General features: G+C 39.7%; 1 protein-coding gene across 1 annotated transcript in view; it reads right to left on the reverse strand.

Annotated features, from left to right (window-relative positions):
- Nucleotides 1-2,083: 2,083 nt before the first annotated feature.
- chuk (component of inhibitor of nuclear factor kappa B kinase complex) overlaps nt 2,084-24,418 on the reverse strand; it is a 31,033-nt gene continuing 8,698 nt past the window's right edge. The window contains 17 exon segments of the mRNA NM_001016900.2: nt 2,084-2,940; nt 6,399-6,501; nt 9,172-9,302; nt 10,911-11,058; nt 11,280-11,376; nt 11,472-11,521; nt 12,001-12,110; nt 13,129-13,190; nt 13,774-13,925; nt 15,216-15,339; nt 16,930-17,032; nt 18,379-18,573; nt 18,857-18,986; nt 20,834-20,941; nt 21,652-21,776; nt 23,007-23,096; nt 23,195-23,283. Of these exon segments, the coding sequence (NP_001016900.1) occupies nt 2,911-2,940; nt 6,399-6,501; nt 9,172-9,302; nt 10,911-11,058; nt 11,280-11,376; nt 11,472-11,521; nt 12,001-12,110; nt 13,129-13,190; nt 13,774-13,925; nt 15,216-15,339; nt 16,930-17,032; nt 18,379-18,573; nt 18,857-18,986; nt 20,834-20,941; nt 21,652-21,776; nt 23,007-23,096; nt 23,195-23,283 (1,847 nt within the window). The 3' untranslated portion in view covers nt 2,084-2,910.

The following is a 24,418-nucleotide window of genomic DNA, read 5'->3' on the forward strand; positions in this document are numbered from 1 at the left end:
TTCGCTATATGGAAGCAACTAACGGAACCAAGGGTGTAGTACAACTACAACTCACTATAGCTGTGTGCAGTGCAATTTAGCAAATAATGGACGCCCGAAGGTTCTTGGCAGTTGAAACAATAGAACTGGGTTTACTGTCAGAGACAATTAAATCAAGATGCAGGGTTATCGCATATACTCACAATGCAAATGTTATAGTAGTACTCTCTGAGGACAACAAGAAAAGATGTACACCGGTTTATCCCACCTCTTTGGGAGACTGGGCAGGGTAAATTCACCCGGTCAGCCTGGCACCCCTATGGAAGCAGTCTGGATAGATACCTCAGTCCTCAGGTTGAATACCTCTAGATTTAAAAGTCCTAAAGCCGACTGTGGATCAGGGTTGAGATACTGCCTGTCTTCTATGTCTTAACCGTGGCCCTATGCTGAGGCAACAGTGCCTGTATGGAAGGGTACTTCCAGCTACTTTCCTTGGTGGAGCCGAAACTGCTCTTGCTTCCTTCCCTCTCTATCTCACTTTCCTAGAAAGTGCTCCACAAGAGTAACTATATAACTGGTCTTCATTCACAGGGTCCCTGTCCCCGAATTCACTAGAGTATAAGATGCTGACTCTAGGGTAAAGTATGGCCCTGTTGATCCCAGGCTCAGTAGACCTTTACCTGAGACACAGAGACAGCCAAAGAGGAAGACCCACCCCTTTGCTATATACACTATATTGGAGAGCTATGGGTGGAGTCAACCTATAAACCAATAAGGTATAACTATGAACTGGATACTTGGGTCTTTGCCAAGTAACAGCATAAACTAAGAAAGTTGTAGGGTTTAAAGCCATAGGGGCATGTTAACCCTATGGGTCCCTACATTTCCATGAAGAAACTTTATGGACATACAGGATATGGGTCCTCGGGTACAGGTGGAGTGATTAGTATGTTTGACTGGTGCAGAGATGTAGTAGAAAAGAGCTTGCACAGGATTGTTCTGGATAATCCCACCTCTAACATGAATGTGAAAGAGAACTCTCACCTGCATGTGTTGGGACAAGTAACCATTGCTGAAGGTGGCCATTGAGGCAAGGCTCACAGGATTGTATCATTTTAGCATTTTGTATGGTTTAGCACTGTGTGTATATTGCTTGAATATTTCAGAATTATTGAGCTATATCCCCTACTGTACAATTGCATTAAAGTAGAATTAAAGCTTAAATAAAGAAGTAGGCTAGAAATGCTGCACATTAGGTTGTGGGCTTCTGTAACAACACAAGTCAGCCACAGCACTTTAGCAGGGAAGGTCTGTGCCCCCACAGATGCCCCCAGTAGCCCCCCATCTTCTTTTCTGCTGATTCCCTGCCCATACTCTGTGCTGCTGTCACTTACCTGAGCTTAGGGACCTACTCACACTATACTGTATATATATATAGAATATTAATATCGCAATATAAGGCTGATTAGTAAATAATACAGATTATTACTGCATGGCAGCTCTGAAACTAGAGCAATTAACACCAGAATCAGCCCTGTAGCATCACTACATCTCTATGGCAGACAAACCTCATTTTCTGCTTGATAATTTGCGGTGACCCCTAAGCTCGATTTCTTAACAGCTGCTGAGAGCTCACTGTGCATGTGAGTGTTACAGTCACCAGTATGGTGATCCCCTATGATAACGCCGAAGGCCTGAGTCATTACTACTAAAGAGATGCTGAACCTTTATTCAATATATAAATATGGCTCTTGTAGCCACATTAGTTCTCCATTAAAGGGGCAGTATACACAACAGACATTGGCCACAGGTGGGTTCGGACCAAGCTCCTCCTGCTGCCCACCCTGCCCGCAACCTAACTAAGCCCCACTTCTGCCTACAGAGGTTGGCACACACCTTCCCAACCCCTTCTGCGACATCAGAGGTGAGTGTGTTGGGCACAGGTCTATAAATAGAAGTAGAACCCCGGGTCAGGTTGGAGCGGGTGGGTTAGGGTTGGTTGCAGGTCAAAATTAGTTAACCATTACATCTATAAGATGGCTATATAAAGAATATTTGAGTCTTAAAACATCATTTATAGAATTATTTATTTCTGTTCCATTTATTGGTTTGGTTTTTTTTATTGATATTGGTCTCAAAGTGGTAATTTATCTTTTAATTTTGCCCTCCTGGGAAAGGGAGGCATATCATAAGTTATATTAAAATACAGAATTGATAATCTGAAATAATTTTACCCTTTAAATACTACTGTAGAAATATTAACAGCACGATTCTACATAAAACACACTCTCTTGATAAAAATGATGTTAATGATATCAAATATTAAATACTTACAAGTCACAAGCAATGGCAGGGTTCCCCAACCTTTTTCACTTGTGAGCCACACTCAGATGAAAAAAGTGTTGGTGAGCCGCACAAGGGCTGTGATTTACAATTTAGTAGCCCCATAAGGACTGCTGGCTGCAGGAGGCTCTGCTTGGGGTAAAACTGTGTCTCTGGGCTTCCAAAACTTGTCTCCAAGCCAGAAATTCAAAAATGGCACCCACTTTGGGGCCTACAGGAGAAATATCCAAGGGGTTGGTGAGCGACATGTTGCCCCCGAGCCACTGGTTGTGGATCACTGCTCTAAGGTGTGCACCCATACACTAATTTTGAGGCCAGAGCACTACTACTTGTGGTGCTCACAAAGAATCTTGTGTGAAAACACATTTTGTATCTATTCTGACCTGAGCACACTGTTTTTAAAAATGCACACACAAGTTTAAAATGTGCGCACAAAATAATTTTTTTGCGCACATAACTGAGAAGGAATTAGAGGGAACACTGGTCACAAGAAGGCTACAATTACCCCCTGCCATCTCTTAGAGTTTCTCAGTTCAGTAGCACGATATATATATATATAAAGGTGGAGATGTAAAAATGATTCACAATTCATTTGTTTAGCCAGCTGAAATCCAGACTCTGTGAATTGAAAAAAAAGCAAAAAATTAATTGAGTCTCTCAAATAAATGGTCAGAAAATGGCTCTAGAGAAATGTTACCTTTACCCATTTTAGCCCAACAAAATATAGATCCTAGTTTTTTTCTTATAAAATATAAAAATTTATACCATGCAATAAAACAAAACAAAAAAGCAATAAATATACCATAAATGCATATACAGGTATGGGATCTTTCTGTAATTTGGATACTATATGTTTAGTCTAAATATTGAATGAACCCAATAGGACTGTTCTGCCCCCAATAAGGATTAATTATATCTTAGTTGGGATCAAGTACAGGTACTGTTCTATTATTACAGAGAAAAGGGAATCATTTAACCATTAAATAAACCCAATAGGGCTGTTCTGCCCCCAATAAGGGGTAATTATATCTTAGTTGGGATCAAGTACAGGTACTGTTCTATTATTACAGAGAAAAGGGAATCATTTAACCATTAAATAAACCCAATAGGGCTGTTCTGCCCCCAATAAGGGGTAATTATATCTTAGTTGGGATCAAGTACAGGTACTGTTTTATTATTACAGAGAAAAGGGAATCATTTAAACATTAAATAAACCCAATAGGGCTGTTCTGCCCCCAATAAGGGGTAATTATATCTTAGTTGGGACCAAGTACAGGTACTGTTTTATTATTACAAAGAAAAGGGAATCATTTAAACATTAAATAAACCCAATAGGGCTGTTCTGCCCCCAATAAGGGGTAATTATATCTTAGTTGGGATCAAATACAGGTACTGTTTTATTATTACAGAGAAAAGCAGGCTCTGGTGCAGCAATGGGTTTTATCCTGGCATAGTGTCTGAAATATTTCTTGGCTTACCCGACTGTAGGTTTGTATTAAAAACCATCATTTCTCTCTTCTTGATCAACGTTTGCACAATACTCTTTAAACCTTTATTTATTTTTTTATATTCTTTATAAAGTTGAACTTATTTGACTAGCCAATCATTTTTTGCTACATTATTACATTAAATAATGTAGTTATTGAGTTACCCTTTGTATAATGAACTCCATCTCTAAGTGATTTGGGGATGGGAATTGCTCATACATATAGGGCAGGGGTCAAGAGCAGCTGGAGTCCAATGGATGCCATTCTAGTGGATCTTCTTGTGCATGCCTAATCAGGGTCAGACTGAGCTGCCGGGATACCAGGAAAAAAAACAGTGGGCCCTGGCCGCCCAGACCCAGTCCCTGTTTCCACACCTTTGGCTGCCAGTGTCCTTGCCCGAACACGTGTAAATAAAGCGTGTCAGGGGAGGACATTGGCGAGGGTGCGGTATGGATCGGGTCTGGGCCGCCGGGGCCCACTGTTTTTTTCCCGGTATCCTGGCAGCTCAGTCTGACACTGATTAGGCATGCACAAGAAGATCCACTAGAATGGCATCCATTGGACTTCAGCTGCTCCTGACCCCTGCCCTATATGTATGAGCAATTCCCATCCCCAAATCACTTATAAATGGAGTTCATTATACAAAGGGTAACTCAATAACTACATTTAATACCTATATGTTGTGCGGGTGGCAGGGACCACTTGCACGGGGTGTGGGGGACACAGCTGGTGGGGGCACCTTGGGGGGTGTGGGGCCACTGGGGTGGCAGCCCCGGTGGGCCTTGCACCCCCCCAGTCCGACCCTGTGCCTAATGATTCTATGGGAAGGGAAACCCTTGCTAGCTAGCCTGCTAGTTTTGCTGAAGTTGGGCCTTAAGTCTTGCAAAAACATACAGTGGTGTGAAAAACTATTTGCCCCCTTCCTGATTTCTTATTCTTTTGCATGTTTGTCACACAAAATGTTTCTGATCATCAAACACATGTAACTATTAGTCAAAGATAACACAAGTAAACACAAAATGCAGTTTTTAAATGAGGGTTTTTATTATTTAGGGAGAAAAAAAATCCAAACCTACATGGCCCTGTGTGAAAAAGTAATTGCCCCCAGAACCTAATAACTGGTTGGGCCACCCTTAGCAGCAATAACTGCAATCAAGCATTTGCGATAACTTGCAACGAGTCTTTTACAGCGCTCTGGAGGAATTTTGGCCCACTCATCTTTGCAGAATTGTTGTAATTCAGCTTTATTTGAGGGTTTTCTAGCATGAACCGCCTTTTTAAGGTCATGCCACAACATCTCAATAGGATTCAGGTCAGGACTTTGACTAGGCCACTCCAAAGTCTTCATTTTGTTTTTCTTCAGCCATTCAGAGGTGGATTTGCTGGTGTGTTTTGGGTCATTGTCCTGCTGCAGCACCCAAGATCGCTTCAGCTTGAGTTGACGAACAGATGGCCGGACATTCTCCTTCAGGATTTTTTGGTAGACAGTAGAATTCATGGTTCCATCTATCACAGCAAGCCTTCCAGGTCCTGAAGCAGCAAAACAACCCCAGACCATCACACTACCACCACCATATTTTACTGTTGGTATGATGTTCTTTTTCTGAAATGCTGTGTTACTTTTACGCCAGATGTAACGGGACACGCACCTTCCAAAAAGTTCAACTTTTGTCTCGTCGGTCCACAAGATATTTTCCCAAAAGTCTTGGCAATCATTGAGATGTTTTTTAGCAAAATTGAGACGAGCCATAATGTTCTTTTTGCTTAAAAGTGGTTTGCGCCTTGGAAATCTGCCATGCAGGCGTTTTTGCCCAGTCTCTTTCTTATGGTGGAGTCGTGAACACTGACCTTAATTGAGGCAAGTGAGGCCTGCAGTTCTTTAGATGTTGTCCTGGGGTCTTTTGTGGCCTCTCGGATGAGTTGTCTCTGCGCTCTTGGGGTAATTTTGGTCGGCCGGCCACTCCTGGGAAGGTTCACCACTGTTCCATGTTTTTGCCATTTGTGGATAATGGCTCTCACTGTGGTTCGCTGGAGTCCCAAAGATTTAGAAATGGCTTTATAACCTTTACCAGACTGATAGATCTCAATTACTTTTGTTCTCATTTGTTCCTCAATTTCTTTGGATCTTGGCATGATGTGTAGCTTTTGAGGTGCTTTTGGTCTACTTCTCTGTGTCAGGTAGCTTCTATTTAAGTGATTTCTTGATTGAAACAGGTGTGGCAGTAATCAGGCCTGGGGGTGACTACAGAAATTCATATTGAAATTGAAAATTGAAATTGATAAACCACAGTTAAGTTATTTTTTAACAAGGGGGGCAATCACTTTTTCACACAGGGCCATGTAGATTTGGAGTTTTTTTTCTCCCTTAATAATGTAAACCTTCATTTAAAAACTGCATTTTGTGTTCAATTATGTTATCTTTGACTAATAGTTAACGGTTTTTGATGAGCAGAAACATTTAAGTGTGACAAACATGCAAAAGAATAAGAAATCAGGAAGGGGGCAAATAGTTTTTCACACCACTGTAAAAGGAGTGAAAAAACATTTTATGTGTTTTATTTCTTTGTTACCAATGATCAGTTCTCTCACCATTAGACTGTTTTGCTCCATTGTTGTCTGTGTCTGCAGTATTAAGCTGCTCAGCAGTTTCTGATAATCTGAGTTCTTGTCAATAGTATGCCTTAATATTTCTCTGCAGTGTGGAAAAAAAATGAATATATTAACAGGATTATAGCCAGTAGGGTTATTTACTTTAAAGGAGACATATCCTATAAAAATTATGAATGTACCAGTGAATTATACTCCTCTAGATATAGAAGGATTGTGCTTTAAAAAGTTGTGTTTCTGACTGATTTATTGAGAAATTCCACAAAAACCCCACTAGTCCCGCCCATCTGTTCCACTTCCTGCTGGCTGAATTCTCTGGATGAGCTGGGGAGCCGGCGGCCCTCCATACCCTGCACTGTAGGATAGGAACCAATCAGCACCTAGGCTGACCTGATAGGGAACTGAAGCCTGTCTTTGCTTGTGTGAGTGCAGGGCTGTGATTGGCTATCCCTACTGTGCTTCTTGCAGGGACCGTTAGGACAAGCCCACTCTTCATTTTACACTGGACGGAGAAGTGATAGGATCTATAGGGAGCTCCAATAAAGGGGCCATTTTTACAGAGAGGAAACCAGCACTGTATATTATTCATAATTGCCTACAAAATTAGCGTTTTTCCCATTTATCCAATATGTCTTCTTTAAAGGGAAACGAAAGGTAAAGTCACTTGGGGGTGCCAAAATGTTAGGCACCCCCAAGTGACTTTAACCGCTTACCTCGTACCCCGGGCTGGTGCCCCTGTTGGGAGAAAACAGCACCAGCCCGGGGCACCTGGAGCGCAGCGCTTCCGTGTTCTGGCTTCCTCTTCCTGAATGCCAGCGGTGGGCGCATGCGCAGTAGAGTGAAAAGCCGACTTTAATGTTTAAGTTCGGCTTTTCTCTCTACTGCGCATGCGCGCGCAGCGAAACAAGAGGAAGGAAGCGCCGGCAGCTACCCCGGGCTGGTGCTGTTCCCTCCTCACAGGGGCACCAGCCCGGGGTAAAAGGTAGGTGGTCAAAGTCACTTGGGGGTGCCTAACATTTTGGCACCCCCAAGTGACTTTGACTTTCTTTTCCCTTTAAGAAAGCAATGTGCAAAGTAGAGTCCTGCATCAGGTTGGGTATCGAACCAGACCCGCACAGGACTATAGTGCAAAGGTGGTAAGACCAGGCCTGACCTACACCCCCTGATGCACTTGACATTTTAAGCAGGTAGAATCTATGATGGGTGGATAAAAAGTGCCACAGATTTGATTCTATGTTCTGCAGCACTTCCAGGCAGGGGAGCAGAAGAACGGCTTTTAAAGCTTCTCCTTCATCTCTCACTTGTTTCCCAGCCCCTAGGCAACAAGCAGAGGGGGCGAACGAGTGGTCCCTGGTGGGCGATCACCCAGGGGCCCTGGGGCAGCAGCAGCAGGCACGTGAAAACTATGTGTCAACTGCTGCCTGTACTTCCTGCCTGAGTTTCAAATTTGTGAGTTTTTGTGCAAAAAAGTTTGAATTGCAGCTAAACTTGAATAAATCACCCCCTACATATAGGGGCTGATTTACTAAGACACGAATTCGAATCTGAATTGGAAAAATTCTGATTGGAAAACAAACATTTTGTGACTTTTTCATATTTTTGGCGATTTTTTTGGCGCCTTTACGACTTTTCGGAAATTGTTGCGACTTTTTCGTTACCAATACGATTTTCGCGAAAAAACGCAAGTTTTTCGTAGCCATTACGATTCGCTCATATCTTGTCGCGACTTTTTTGGATTGAGCGCTCGTAAGCGGCGGCCGAAACTTTCAGACTTAGCATGATTTTGGAAGCCTCCCATAGGACTCAATGGCACCCTGCAGCTCCAACCCGGCCCAAGGAAAGTCTCCCATAGGGCTCAATGGCACTCTGCAGCTCCAACCCGGCCCAAGGAAAGCCTCCCATAGGGCTCAATGGCACTCTGCAGCTCCAACCCGGCCCAAGGAAAGCCTCCCATAGGGCTCAATGGCACTCTGCAGCTCCAACCTGGCCCAAGGAAAGTCTCCCATAGGGCTCAATGGCACTCTGCAGCACCAACCCGGCCCAAGGAAAGTCTCCCATAGGGCTCAATGGCACTCTGCAGCTCCAACCCGGCCCAAGGAAAGTCTCCCATAGGGCTCAATGGCACCCTGCAGCTCCAACCCGACCCAAGGAAAGTCTCCCATAGGGCTCAATGGCACTCTGCAGCTCCAACCCGGCCCAAGGAAAGTCTCCCATAGGGCTCAATGGCACCCTGCAGCTCCAACCTGGCCCAAGGAAAGTCTCCCATTGGGCTCAATGGCACTCTGCAGCTCCAACCCGGCCCAAGGAAAGTCTCCCATTGGGCTCAATGGCACTCTGCAGCTCCAACCTAGCCCAAGAAAAGTCACCATACTGAAGCTTGAATGAATCCGAACGCTACGAAAAAAATCGCCAAATTTTGCGCAACTTTCGGAATGGCTACGAAAAAGGCACGATTTTTCGCGCAAGTTTTAACGCTACGAAAAAATCGCCAGATTTTGCGCAACATTCGGATGGCAACGAAAAAGTCGCGATAATTTTACGAAAAAATCGCCAAATACCGATCATTACAAAAAAAACGCAATCGGACGCATTCGGCCGGTTCGTGAGTAAGTAAATGGGCCCCATAGTATACAGAAATATAAGATAACAATGTGCTTTTGTCATACATATCTATTGCAATTTAGTAAAATAAATAGTTATGCCATAAATTTCCAAACCCAACCAATGCCAGTATAAGGAAGAGTATATTTTTTACCTGCTCTTGTCTTTAGTTGTTAGCATGGAGAAAAGTGCCTGCGAAGAGCTTTGATCAGGCCAGGCTGATGTGCGAGGGGTAATTGGTGTTTCCACACTTGCAGGTCCCAATGAGCGGGCGGAGCTCTGAGTCTGAAGGAAATAAAGTCATTATATTAATTGACTACTGACTATTATTTATATCTAAACGTTATCTTGGGTTTTAGCTGGCCTTTAACAACCTTTTATCAACTTTAACACTTTTTAGACTTTTACATTTTCACATAAATAAAATGCCTGTATCTGACATTACTTTAGGGCAATGGGGAATGATTGTTTTTATTACTCTGGTGTCCTGGAAATAATGTTGGTACTGTATTTAAAACTGTCAAAATGATAGCTGGCCAATGATAAATGATTCTAAACAATGCAGAGCCTGACTCCCTATGGGCATAATAGATTTATGCCAGTCGACCCTTAGCCCTGAGAATTCCCCAAATAGATTTACTATGCTAAGGAGTTCAGTAAGGGATTACTCAGCGTCTGCCAGGTATATAAGAGCATCATCAGCACATGGGGCTAACCTGTCATCCACCCCACTGAAGCAAATTCCAGCAATTCATGGTGCCTAGTAATGTTGCCAGAGATGCAAATGCAAGGGCAAAACATAGGGGGAGAGTGGTCATCCCTGTCTAGTCCCTTTAATTAGTGTAATTGGCTTAGACACTATTCTATTAGACATCTATTTGTACAAATCCTGGCCATGGGTTGTTCATACAAATGAACAACCATACCATCATACCATTGCCTCCAACAAGTAACACCATTCACGTAGTCAAATGCTTTTTTTAACCAGTTAGAGTGCCTGGCCTGACCTGTGCTACCTTGTAAAAGTTTTGGGGGGAATTGATCATCTGCAAAGTCCCCCTTGCCACCTTAAGCTCCTCTTTTAATTTAACTGCTGTCTAAATTGTGCTATGGAAGCTATACAGGGCCCTCTAAAAAAGCTATGGACACTTCCCACACAACTTTTGGGGCCCACCATGAACACATGCACGTAGTAGCAAACTTTTTGGCCATTCCTCTTGTCTGCGCCACACAATCAACTAACCAGTATGTAGCTTTTGTTAGGAAAAAAAGTTGACCTTGATGGATTGCTGCTATGATACAAACTCACAAGTCATTTTACTGAAAAGCAGGAGTGTCACTATAGGAGAAACAAACCCTACAATTGCTGGGGGACCCTGTGGAAAATGTCTTGTTCCCAAAGTTTAGAGGCCCAGTGTGCAATAGCAGATAACAATGAGCAATATATACCCAATCATCCAGTCCCAGGCACTGCTAGAGACAGATAGCACCACAGCAAGCCTATAGGAAGGTAAACAGATGGAGGAGACAGAGAAAAGAATAGAAAATGGGGGAAAGCAATTATGTAAACACGAAGCATACATTCAATACAACTGTAGAAACCACATCAAACCCAATCTCAAACTGCTCAACCACCCAATTGGCCGGCTTTATCCCAAAAAACTTAAAGCACTGCAGGGGAGCTTCACTTGAAAGTATCTATGACTCAAAGTATCAACCCCAATGTCCCGTGCATCATATTTCAGCCTGGGCAATGGGGAACAAGTAGGTACAGGTGGAGCGTAAGCGCCTGGATTCTTCCATAAAATAAACAGTACTCCCTAACCATAACAGACCAGTTAAATGGTATTAATTCAGTCTGGTGTATCTTGAATTCAATTTAAAATGACTTACACATGCAATTTTTAGTAAATGCCATATCTCCCTTTGACGCTTGGCTTGCATCTGCATGAGAGAACTGTCTGCTTCCTTGATATTATTCACAGTCATCTCAATCTGAGGAAGTAGATCAATGATTTTCTGCTTGCAACCTAGAAGCTTGCTGAATGGAAAAAGCAGACAGATTACTATAGAGATAAGCAAGGCTTAATTATACATCTTTTGTGAGATCTCCACATTCATAAAAGATACAAACAATAACAAAACATAACAAATACAAACAATAAAGAATACAAACAATAATAACCAACCTTGCATTACCAACATTTCAGTCTGCCAGATATTAGCAGCAAAATCTCAAATGAGAGTCACTGTGGAGATTACCTTAAGTGGCCAAATAGTTCCTTTAGCACTCGGTCTTGTCCTTGCACCGTCTGTACAAGAATTTTCACCATTTCAGTACTGTCACTATAAGCTTTATCTGCAACAGGAAGGATGCCCATGTATTACAGAAATCCAGGTGAAGTTTTCTATAATGATCACGCTGTTATATAGACTATCATCAAACCTACATACCTGGAGAGCGAGGCTTCAGTTGCTTGTACAATTCCATTGCTCTCTGTTCTCTATAAAGAAATGAAAAAAAAAACAGTCCACTTATGACATACAGCAAGGTTCAACAGTCTGCGTCCATCAACAATTGAGTTTATTTCATCATTTATAAAACATATATCAAAATGGAAAGGGAGGTTTAGCCGCTAACATCAAAAGAAAAGAGCAGGTAAAAAAAAAGAATTCATATTTAGCTGTTCACCGCTCAAAATTCCTATCAAAATGATTTATCACCAATGTCAGCATGTTGGGAGTACAACTGCACCATGTATAAGGATAGGATAAGGGCATGCAAATACAATGTTGTAAAAAAAAAACTGTTTTTAACAGTGCCATAAGATACTGATATGTAAACAACTATGAGAAAGAATTTCTGAATAGATAAAATTCCTTACAGAAGTGGCAGATCCCTACATTTAAATGGAAGAGCTTTACCAATTACTGTTCTTTTAATATTATTTTACATTAATGAATATCTCTTTGCTTGACTTACAGGTGCTCCATCACATCTCCTTGTCTACGGGCACAAGGACTTTTCTGCAGTTCTACTATCTCTGTATGAAGTCCCATTATAGTCTCATCTAAGAAATGGATCTTTCCAGCCTGTCAGGAGGAACAAAAAAATAAAGAACATTTACATGTGCACAATATTTGACTCACCTTGCTATCATATACAGTATTTTCTTTAAGCTGTGTGCAACTTATATCTGGGTGGCCATTGCTCTGAGACATTGTAGTCAGTGGATAGAGAAGGAGAGGAGGAGGCAAATTTCTATGTGCTTTTAGCTATTTTTGTGTTAGAACAAATTGAGGCAGTGCAAGTTTCCACTGTTCTTCCAATTCTGCTTGTCTGTTTTCTATTTTGAGGCCCAAAAACCCTTTTAAGGGCTATGTGTGTCTGTGTGTGTGTGTGCAACCCTTGTGGCTGTTAAGAGTTTAGAAGCACTCACAGCTTGGAATTAGAGCAGCTCCCCAATGTTTGGACATGTTCACACATTGATTTCAGGACTGTGCCAGAGTATTTTGCTTCAACAAACGGGTGACCCATAGCACCCTAGCAGACAGAGACAATGGCTGACCTAAGCCACCTCCTCTGCTGTGGGTCAGCACTAGCGCCACCTCTGCCTCTGCTGTGTGTACTATCAACTCTGTGCTGAAGGACTCCCCGCTTCTGTCTGAGCAGGACTCGAAGCAACCCTTCTGAGATTTGGGGCAGGAGCATGAGGTGGACCTGGGTCTAGAGTGACACTCAGGATCTGTCTGCAATCTATAAAAGCTGTTCGTATTTACTCCCCTGCACCAGATTTGGCTATTGCCAGTCCATGTGATATCTGGAGTGCTGCTCTGATGTTTGTGACATTAGGAAGTACAACTGAGGAGACAAACTGAGGTGTTGCACAGAGAAGAAAGTTAAAAGCAAGAAAGCAAGTTTTGTGCTTTGCATATAATACACAACAGTAAGCAGAGTTTGTTTTTGGGTGAGAGCAGAATAGGTCTGGCAAAGTTTGTATGCTACATCTAATGACTGGGAACAACTTTTACTGTTCTACTTCATTAGGCAAGCTTTACTGGAACACCCGACTGCACTCGAGTTTTGGCTTTGCTTGTTAATTTATCGTACCTTCCCAAAGCAAACCGCTTTGTCTTCCATTTCCTTCCAAGCTCTCAGCATTTTCTCTGAAGCTAAAGGAAAAGAAAAAAAAAATCATAAACAGCTGTATATTATAGGATCAAAAAACAATGTCACCAAAGGTGATTTTCTATTTCACTTTCTTGATCTTTTGCTGACCTGGTCATAATATTAACATGATAGGAGGGTTGTCCAATTATCTTTTCAAGGACAGTCCTGATCCACCTGCTATTCTCTGCCATCTTGTTTTTGGATACTGTATAGCAGTGATCCCCAACCAGTGGCTTGTAAGCAACATGTTGCTCACCACCCCCTTTTATGTTGCTCCCAGTGGCCTCAAAGTAGGTGCCATTTTTAAATTTCTGTCTTGGAGAAGCATCTCTTATCTGGAAAACCCCCAGGTACTAAGCATTTTGGTTAATAGATTCCATAGCTGTTCCTCATTACAACCATGAATAGATTCCTTAGTAAAGTAGTTCTTCTTACATATAACCTGCCTTTTCAACTTTATTTATTGTTGAATTTTGTTTTATTTATATTATTTATATATATACATACACACACACATAGATTGAATATTATATTATCTATTAATAATATATTAATAGAACACTCTTTTTGCCAGGCTGTACTCACAAATTCCATAGGCCATTTGATCACTATAGCGTTCCAAGTCTATCTCAATGCTTCGCTTGAAGAACTGTAACTTTGCTCCTAGCTGCTGTGAGGCAGACACCATGGTGTTCTTCATCTTGGTGAGATTCGTATTAAAGCGCAGAAGGCTGAGCCTGAAGTTTTAGGATTACAAAAGATTTTATAAATATGTTGTCTTTGTGCAGTTACTGTCAGGCTTTAAGAGCCACAATGACCAATAAGTTTTTGCCCAGTGACTGCAGACAGGACAGCACTGGAGTTTCCATTAACCAGAGAGAATCACATTATAATATTATAATATAAAAAGTTATTATAATAAATAAAAGTTATATTGTGCATAATTATGTTACATTGGAACTCAAAGGTTACAGCACCTAGAAGGAAACGTTCCTTATAATGAATTTCTTGTGCAGTACTTGTGTTAAGGGTATGACTTGACATTCTTACTTAACGGATTGGTAGAATTTCATTTTATGAAAACTGCAATGTATTTGAGTGTACTCTAATAAATATGAAACCATACACCAGGGGAATTTATTAACTCTCCTTCTATGATATATCTTTGTTTTGCTTTAGCCAACAGGTAGGACTGGTTGAGGCAAGAGGAGAAACATCTAATATGCTTAAAAGACATGAACATCAGTCTTAGCTGCTAGCAGGAAAGCTGTAACTGTTCTACAGATATTAAAAGCCTTTCAACCATACAAGGTGCACTTAAATTCAAGACAAATTACATTCTGCCATATTCTCTTCACCAAAGCTTTCTCTTGCTTTGTGTTTACACACAATCAATAATATGTTATTTAAAAACAAAACAAAAATGTACCCTCAGTCAACAAACACAACTGCAGGACAGAATATCTTACCTCTTTAAGAGACATATTCATTTGTTACTTAGCCTCTATGTTTAAGCACTGCAGGTCAAAATGTACTGCATATTCTACCAGTGCTTTGTAAAGGTGAAGAATTTCTCTCCCCCCCATGAATCTAAACCAGTATCTTGTTGGCCCTGGGGCCAAATGATCAAATTAGAATGGTGGATAAAGGCTCCATCGGGTCAGGGACCGCATCATCAAGTCAGTGCGGTCCCCGATCCGACAAAAAATCAAACCTGTCTGATTGAGATTAGGCTTGTGATGTGAAAGATAGTACAAAACAAGGTTTTTAAGACAATCTAGGTAATTCGACATCTATGTATTACAGTAAAATGGCGTCCTAAACTGTAGTAAAGACAAAAATCTATCTGCCTGCATGTCATAATATGGAAAAAACTGAACTAATGGCTCCAATAGAACATCAACAATAAATATATTATGTGCCACTGGAGCCATTCCAATATTGTTAATCTGCCATTAGAGCAAGTTTCTCCTTCAATATGACTTCAAAAAGCTATACTTGTAACACAAAAACACACACACACTTACATAGCGGCCCTCTGGCCCTGGAAAAGGCGGCTGTAATCTTCCTTCAAGCCAGAAACATAATGGACAGCCTCAGCCCACACTTTACGCAGTTGTGGAATGGGGAGTTGGACTTTACTGTCCTGTACTGAAAGAGGAAAAAATGTTATATTAAAGAAGGACATTTGTAGTAACAAAAGTAAACATTTTAACACTTGTTCCTGTCAGCCCCAGTGTCAGAGACAGAAAGGGATCTTGGACAGCTTGCTAAAGCGAAGTCAAATCAAATAATGAAAGCATGATTGCATAGTAAAGGAAAACATCATTCTAAATTTTCTAAATCAATTAAACTTGCATTTCGAATGCTCACTTATTTATTAATGTGGTAAACTCATGCAAATTAAAAAACTTGAATACTCTTTTGAGTTTAAAACTTGTAAACTTAAATTGAACATATGGCTTGACTTTGTCTAGGACTACTCTTATTGGCTTTTAGATGGCTTTAAGTTTTACATTGGAGTCTTCTGTTTTTCTGCACTTAATAAAGATGAGACACTCAAGTTTCCAAACCATAACTTGAACTCGAGTTTTTTTAAGCACAAAAAAAATTGAATAGAGAAAAAAAATCACCCTCTAAAGTCCAAGAAGCATGACAGCACTACTTGTTGCAACCCACCATTTAAAGATAATGCAGGGCCTTATGGAAGTGACATCATGCGCTAAATCCAATGCTGCTGGATTTAGGCAGAAAGTCCCCCAAAGCTGCCACCCTAGGCACAGGCCCTTGGGGGCCTACATATAAGTACAACCCTGCTGGTAAGACCCACCTAGAGAATGTAGTAAACTTTTAGTTTACAGTACACAGTTATGAAAACCAGTGACAAAACTAGAAAGAATCCAGAGAAGGACAACTAAGTTATCAAAGTAAAATGGAAAATCTCAATTCAAAAAGAGGTAAGTTTCCAATTTACATTTATAAACTATTTCTAACATGAGTTCAACATGACTTCAATCAATAGGGTTTGCCTCAGATATGTTTTGTCTAATGTTTTAATCATGAAAAATGTTTTTTATTTCTTGAGCTAAACTACATCAGACATAACTTTAGCAATGATTGTCTTTCCACCACAGGTAGGAAATGCAATATAATGTCCTTTACTAAAGTAAACACCCAGGCAGAGTGCTTGTTTTTACCTAGGAAAACTCTATATGCTTTTTTCATCAGGGCAACCTAATCTTTCTACATCTGCCTGAATGGTGTAATTTCACTTCTGTACATTAGAAGGCTTAATGATTTAGCCTACATTTTATTAGCATTTTTATTGATGTTAAATAATAAAAATCACTAATGTTAATTACCCCATGAAGACAAAAGCAGTAAAGTGGTGTCCATGTGTCTGCTGTCATCTAAGGCCCCTAGCCTTATCACACCCCAGGGGCCAATTGTTCCCCACCACAGCTTGATGTCTCGGGGCTGGGGAGCAACAGGGGGATAACAGGAAGTGCTGCAGGCCGTAGAATCTACATTCTGTGTCATATATCCACAGAACATGGCATTTAAGGGTTATATACATTTGTATTCCTTTTATTTTTTCACATCACTGGAACTTGTACACTGTTTAGGTAACAAGATTACCCGGTATCTAAACACTCAATCAAAATTTCTGTTCCTGTGGATGGCCTTCATGAATGTCAGTCTATGTGTAAATGTAGCATCTCTGCCGATATCTGTACTTACCTATGTAATTAAGGCATTCCGAGAGGCTTCTTGACTGAAATGGTCCTTCATAAACAGTCTTGCTTTTATCAAACAAATAAACCATATAGCTATCCCATCCTTTCTGCAGGGAAAGACAAAAGGGATTATATAGTTTGAGATAAAACACTTATGATTAGTTGAATCATCTAGGCTAGGGCAAGAACTGTATTTACTTACCAGTGTACAACAACTACTATTTGGTTCTCCTCTAATTCTTAAAATGCATGTTTCACATTTACACATTTTACATTTTATTAACCAAGAAAAAAAAAGCAAAAAGCCCTAGAAAAATAGCAGTAGTCCTCTTTAGGCCCTCTTAGCAAACATTATTTCTGGGCTCTCCTTCCATCACTTGTGGGACCCAGAATCCCCCTGTGCACAAACACCTGGCTTTTCAGGTATGGGCTGATCCTCCCTTATCAGGGCCGGCCAGAGCCATGGGGTTTGTTCCCTAATTGTTATTTTTAGAAATTTCATAAAAACCACAAAGTTTAGCATAGCTAAAAATACAAGCCTTGAAATTTGTATATACATGTTACTTTTTGCCATCTCTACATGTGAAATAGTTGTTTAATTCTATGCATATTGGTCATCAAACTGGTCCAAAGACCCCTGACATTCATATTCAGGATGTTTACCTTGGCATAATATGACGCGTGGGAGAAATATTAACTTTTTTGTGGCCTTACCTGTGGCTTTAAAGCTATTTTGCAACAGCTGAAATGGCATGATTGTTCACATGATTTTGTGGCCTCTACTCATATCTTTCACAGTGTTTTATTTGACTAAACAAAAAAAGCCAAAAATGTACATATTTTAATTGGGGGGGGGTGCTATGAAGGTTATTTACTATGTGCAAGGCAGGGTGCAAAAACTGACACAATCACTCATACTTTGTTTACTTTGCAACCTGCCCTATATAAAGAATATTTGCTCAGGGTCTCCGTTTTTTGATTTGGCCCCATGAATACAGCGCTATCTGTGGTTGGCAGCATTCTTGTTCATTCTTGCAGCTGGGTGGAGGGACGTAGAAGTGCAAATAAAATGTGAAAATCTACTGGTACTGATAGGGTTAAAGGAATCTTGCTGTCCTGACCAATAGAAATATTTCATTATTTTGATCATTTGTATCAAAAACATAGATGGCTTTAGAAAACCAACCTGGAAACATTTCCGAAGAAGCCTTAAATTGTTTTTCCCCCCTCCCTCACATTTTAAGCATATGATGTAATGCATTTGCTCTGATGTGAAGCACAGATCATAGAATAAACAAAAAAAACATAAAATCTGTGGCACTGGCAGTCAGGCACTTGATGGACAGAGCTGCATATTATATGATCTCAGGCTGGTAAGCGTTTAATTTATAACTTTAATTTAAAACCTAGCGTTTGATTTGGTCATTCTGATATTCTTCCATAAAAACCTTACCACTCCATCTATAACACATTGGGATGCTGGTTTTCTTGGATCAAGGGATACCCCCATCTCTAGAAGTAACTCTTGATTACATGTGCTAATGCCAGTCTCTGTCTCAATGCGAGACTGCAGGGTGTGTAGGCTCTCCTCAGGTTGCAGGTGAAAAGAATGAATCTTGGCAGATGTCATATTCAAAATGTGAACTATCTAAGAAACAGGAAGGAAAAATAGGGTTATATACACTATAATAATAACATATTTAATGCTACAAAGGAGCTGCTCCATTGGCCTTGGTAACCTTTTTTATATCAGTTTCAACTAGGTGGGCCTCCAAGTGTCACAGAACAACAGTTACGTTCTTGTTATTATCCAACAGCACAAGGATCCCCAACCTTTTTACTTGTGAGCCACACTCAAATGTAAAAAGTGTTGATGAGCAACACAAGCATGAATCACATATTTTTCAAAGAACTTCTGATATTGTTTTTACCTTCAAGTTGAGGATCTGGTCCATTAGCACAAAACATTGTGGACGACCGCAGTCCATTCCTCCTCCCCGTTGTATAGGGTCCCAGTTTAACAAAAGCTGCAACCATGTCTCTATCTTGTCTACAATTATGCTGAGGGGAGAAAAAAAGACAAGCCCTTCAACACGTTTGCCCACCTGAAACCTGCTTAACTGCAAGATGAACAAAAGGAAGATGAAAAAACCTCTATAATTTGCCTCAGGGGCAATTTCTTCCTGATGTCAAGTAAACAATTTAATTTACTTACATTTCAGTAACTTTGTATATTATCACTTTCTAAAAAGGCATCCAACCCTTTTTTGAAACTACTGAATGTATCTGCCAGCATATTAGCTCTGGTAGAGAATTCCACAAAACCCTTTCTGCATCTTAAAGGACAACTTAAGCATTTTCCTGCAGCAGCAACTAATGAGAAACTTGCAAATACATCCTGTGCAATACTAAATACACAAAAAGTCTACACCATTATTATTTTTGTGCTTCCTCCAATGTGGTGTACATGATTATATGTACTAAGCTCTGTACAGGAGGCATATACATTGGAGAAACAGTGCAAAAAACTATGCACAAGGATGAACCATCACTGACATAAGATCAAGACCAAAATATGTGATAAACCAGGGAGGCAACCATGGTCTTAAAGGAACAGTAATACCAAAAAATTAAAGTGTTTTAAAGTAATGGAAATATAATGTACTGTGGCCATGCACTGGTAAAACTGGGGTATTTGCTTCAGGAACACTACTATAGTTTATATAATAAGCTGCTGTGTAGCCATGGGGGCAGCCATTCAAGGAAGAAAAGGCACAGGTTACATAGCAGATAACAGATAAGACACCATTGTATTCTACAGGGTTTATTTGTTAGCTGCTATATAACCTGTGCCTTTTCTTCCTTTGAATGGCTGCCCCCATGGCTACACACCAGGGTTTATATAAACTCTAGTAATGTTTCTGAAGCAAACACAAAACTTTTACCAGTGCAGGGCAGCAGTACATTATAGTTTAATTTCTTTAAAATAAATACATTTTTTGGTGTTACTGTTCCTTTAATTGTAAAAGGGAACTTTAATTGAACGAGAAAGAGAAAGGAGAACAAGAAAGATCTATGATTTCAAATGTATAGAGTTATTTAACCCGACGAAGGGGCCTTGGTGCTCCAAAAGCTTGCAATTTTTATTGTTAGCCAATGTAGGTATCACTTCTACAATATTTTTGTGTTTGTTTGTTTTAAATGTGTTATTTTTGCCAGTGGCTAACACAGTACCACAGTTTTTGTTTTGTTCTTGTTTAGAAATGTTTGCCTTCGGTTTCTGTTTTTTAATATAGCATTTAGTTTGTGACTTTGTGGGGGAAATGGTTTATATACTTGTCCAATGCGGGGTTATTTCCTGGTCCCTGTGTCCCTATTAATTTTTAGTGGGGTAGGTGCTGGTTCTTGCAGGTCACATTCCTCTTTATCATGGAATAATTCTTTAAGTCAAATTTTTCTGAAGAATTCCTCCATGTCACTACACACAAACATGCACATATACTTTGCACAAATCACCGGACCAGGAATAATGCAGCTCTAACAACAACCGGAAGTTGTGTGGAAGAAAAAGACAGAACTCTGTCCATTAATTGTAAGCAATTGGAAACAAAGGTCCACACCTGTAGTCACTCCAACTTGCAGCTGAGCAGTAAAGTGTAACTTTAGTCTTACAGAGCACAGGTCACATGACTGAGGATACCTGGGAAACTAAGAATGTGTCTAGCCCCATGTTGAATTTCAAAATGAAATACAAAAAAATCTGTTTGCTCTTTCAGTGCAGAATTCTGCTGGAGGTGTGCTATTAATTTATGCGTTTTGAAAAAACATGTTTTCCCATCACAGTATTCCTCCCCTTTAAAGCAAAATAATTAGGGTTATATGTATAACTAAATAAATGTGACAAATACCTGCAAAGATTGTTGGGTTGTGGAAGATATGAGCTGAATCTAATTTCTCCAGACATCTCTTCATAAGCATAGATATGTTTGTGATCTTTCTTCTTAATCTTCTCATGCCTAGAAGTAAGAACATTCAATTTATTTTTATTACATTCTGAGCATTTCAGACATCATGTACTTAAACATAGATCTGTAATTCAAGAAACATTTTGGAAGAGCAAAAGTAAATTACGAATAAAAACACACAAAATGAATAAACAATACACTTCCAATAACATCAAACAACTGGAGCTGTGCACCTGTAAAACAAATAAAGCCATTATAAATATAAATACCAGTTGTTTTCTGCCTGTAGTTTTCTGAACAATTTACCTGATTACCTACTATGTGGCATGTGGAGACCACAAAATGAATACTGCACCCGAATGGTTTACAGATAAAAATCCAATTACCAAGCCAAATGAATGCAACCAAGCCACAAACATACCAAACACCAAAGATTTTAACATCCAATTTATGCTAGATTCTGGGAATAGCAATAGCAATATTTAACTTGCACAATCAGGCAATCAACAGCTTTGCAGAACTGTAAAAATCAATAAAAACACATCACAAAATACCAGAAATGCCACTAACAGTAGGCTTTCCCTAGCAAATCATACATTCTTGGAAAGAATGGATTCTGACAAATCCAAAAAAAGTTAATATGTCTATGGTTGTAGTTTATTATAAAAAATTGCAGTTTACTTTTCTCAAGTAAAAACACTTACAGAAAATAAGTGAGTCCGGACTTGGAAATGGGAGGAAGGTAATGTTAAGGTTCTTACCAGGTGAATGGCTGCATGTTGTGCAGAAATGGTCTGAAGCCTGCTATGCACTCAAAAACCATGGTGCCGAAACTCCAATAGTCAACTGTAACGCTGTAAGGTTTGTTCTCAAAGAGTTCAGGAGCCTTAGGTTTATTAATAAAGCACAAAATTAAAAAATGTACATATGATTTTCATCTACTTTCAACATCTCCATAAAAAGCACACAATAAAATAAGTGTTAAATGGGGGTCTATAAGTACTTGTGGCATCACTAGTATCAATGACATCATTAGTTAGACTGCATTCACTGGTTACGATTCATGGGGATTTTGGTCACCAGTATGACTTTTCACATAAATGTAAATGTGGTGAATTTATAGCCACACCTTCCAGGAGGTGTGTCACACATAATTCATACCATTCAAGTAAATGAATAATGGTACAATTATGGAATTCAACACAATGCCCAAAAGTTTAACAATTATCTACAGATTACAATTAACAGAAAAAAAGAAGATATAGGAGGAAATTTAAAGGGTATGCTAAATATTATAAAACTGTAAACTTATTAAAGATAAACTTTTTTTTATTCTAAGATATCAAGGGATAAAGTGCTGTCAATATGAATACATTTTGTTACAACAGTGCCACCTACTGGTCAGTTTCCAACCATGATGTTGTCAAGGAAGTTGTCAGGAGAAAAAAAAGTTGCAGCGCTCCTAACTAGCACTTATGGATTATGATGCATCCCAGGACTGCACTGCAGATTCATTTTCACTCAGACAAAGAGAATAATGAGCTAGGATGTTCAGCAGGGGAGTAAAATAAGATCATAGAGCTGAATTTTAATCTAGATAAAATGACAAAGATTTAACTAAAAAATGACCCTCAGATATATTAAGTTGTTATGTGTGGGCAGGGATAAACTATTTATTTTCCTACTCATCGCAACTGGAGAAGTCATGGTCATACTTTGGTAATTTACTATTGAGTGCTGTTCTCATATGTACCACTATGGGAGCATTTTTTAGTAATGCAGCAGTCAGGTAGCTGTTATCTTGCCATTTTCCCATTGTTCTGCTGATTGGCTTCTGGGGGGGAAGGCAGGGAGGTGATATCACTCCAACTTGCAGTACAGCAGTAAAGTGTGACTGAAGTCACATGCATGACAGCACCTGGAAAACTAAGAATATGTCTAATCCCATGTCAAATTTCAAAATTAAATCTGTTCTTTTGAAAAACAGTTTTCAATGCAGGATTCTGCAGGAGGAATTCTATTAACTGATGCATTTTGTAAAAATCATGTTTTTCCAGGACAGAATCACTTTAAGAAGCTTTTAAAATAGAAATTGAAATCTTGGCAAACAACATACCAGGTACTGCAGTGTTCCTACAAAGGATGTACAAAGACTTCCCTGATCTAAGTCTTTGGCATATCCCAAGTCGATGATTTTGTGAACAGTCTACAAAAAGCACAAAATATTACAAATAGTTATTATTTATATATATTTTTTCACAAAGAACAAAGCTCAGCAGCTTTCACCTATACACAAAAACCTACCTTCCCATTACATTCTTGCAGCACTATGTTTTCTGGTTTGAGGTCTCTGTGTATGATCCTCTTCTCATGCAGATATTGTATTCCAGAACCTATGATAATAATAAACCTAAATCAGTTGATTCTCTGCAAGAATTGTTGTAGGCTAAAGAAACAGGATGAAGGATATACTTAAACAGGAGATGCACTGTTAAATGGATATTAAGCAGAGTTGAATACAACAAAAGTGGTAAGTTGCATTTTCTTATCACTTACCAGTATTTAACATATTTTTAAGGTTTTATTTTACCCTGTTTAAGTTACTGTGTGTGGGTCCTTTAGCCCAGTTACTAAGGCATTCAAACTGAACTGGAATACATTCTGCCCCCAGATCCCCCCCAAGTCGAAAACAAAAGAAAAGATCAAGTAAGAAACAATAACAGACGACAATATATTAGAGAGAACATTGGTTGCAAGATTGCCACAGGCGCTTGTGGGGGCACAAATGTTAATAACCCAAAAAGTAGTACAACAGGGCTTCAATTTTAACCAACATCCCCACTGTTGTAATCCCCAAAGCTATTGGCTGTACCGATCTATATCTCAGCCTGCCCTTAAAGGTTAGCTGCTGCAGTCTGCCTGGCATGTCCCAAGCTGGATTTTCTAATGAGAATTGTGTAAAAATAGCTTATATTGTAGGAGTAGAAGGCAGGAGGACTGTAACATTTAACATAATCGGTCCAAAGTCCATATATTTGTATATATCCAAAGAAAATGCCATATAAAACAAATAACAGTCAGGGTAGACAAATTAGACAAAACAATCCTATTGGGTTTATTTAATGTTTAAATAATTTTTTAAAATAGTGATCCATATTACAAAAAGACCCCTTATCCGGAACACCAGGTCCAAGCATTCTGGATAACAGGTCCCATACCTGTACTATTAGTTTACTTAGGAACTTCAAGTTGCTCAAACTAAAAGTGGCAGCTTATCTGTCCATGTATGGGTCCCTCTGATGGGCCCCTTCCATCACCCAGCTAGCTGTCGTCTGGCAGGTTTGAAAATCTCAATATAAAATTGTGCTTCAAGGTTTGAAAATCTCGTTGGATAAAAAGGTATCTTGTACCTGAGGGTAACTAAACTGCATGACTCCATATTGCTAACAAAAAATCCTACAGGGTTTATTTAATATGAAAGGGTGAAGACACACAGAGCTACTACTGTAGTAGCAGCTACTTGTCACG

The sequence above is a fragment of the Xenopus tropicalis genome, chromosome 7, assembly GCF_000004195.4.
Source record: "Xenopus tropicalis strain Nigerian chromosome 7, UCB_Xtro_10.0, whole genome shotgun sequence".
In the NCBI taxonomy this organism is placed as follows: domain Eukaryota; kingdom Metazoa; phylum Chordata; class Amphibia; order Anura; family Pipidae; genus Xenopus; species Xenopus tropicalis.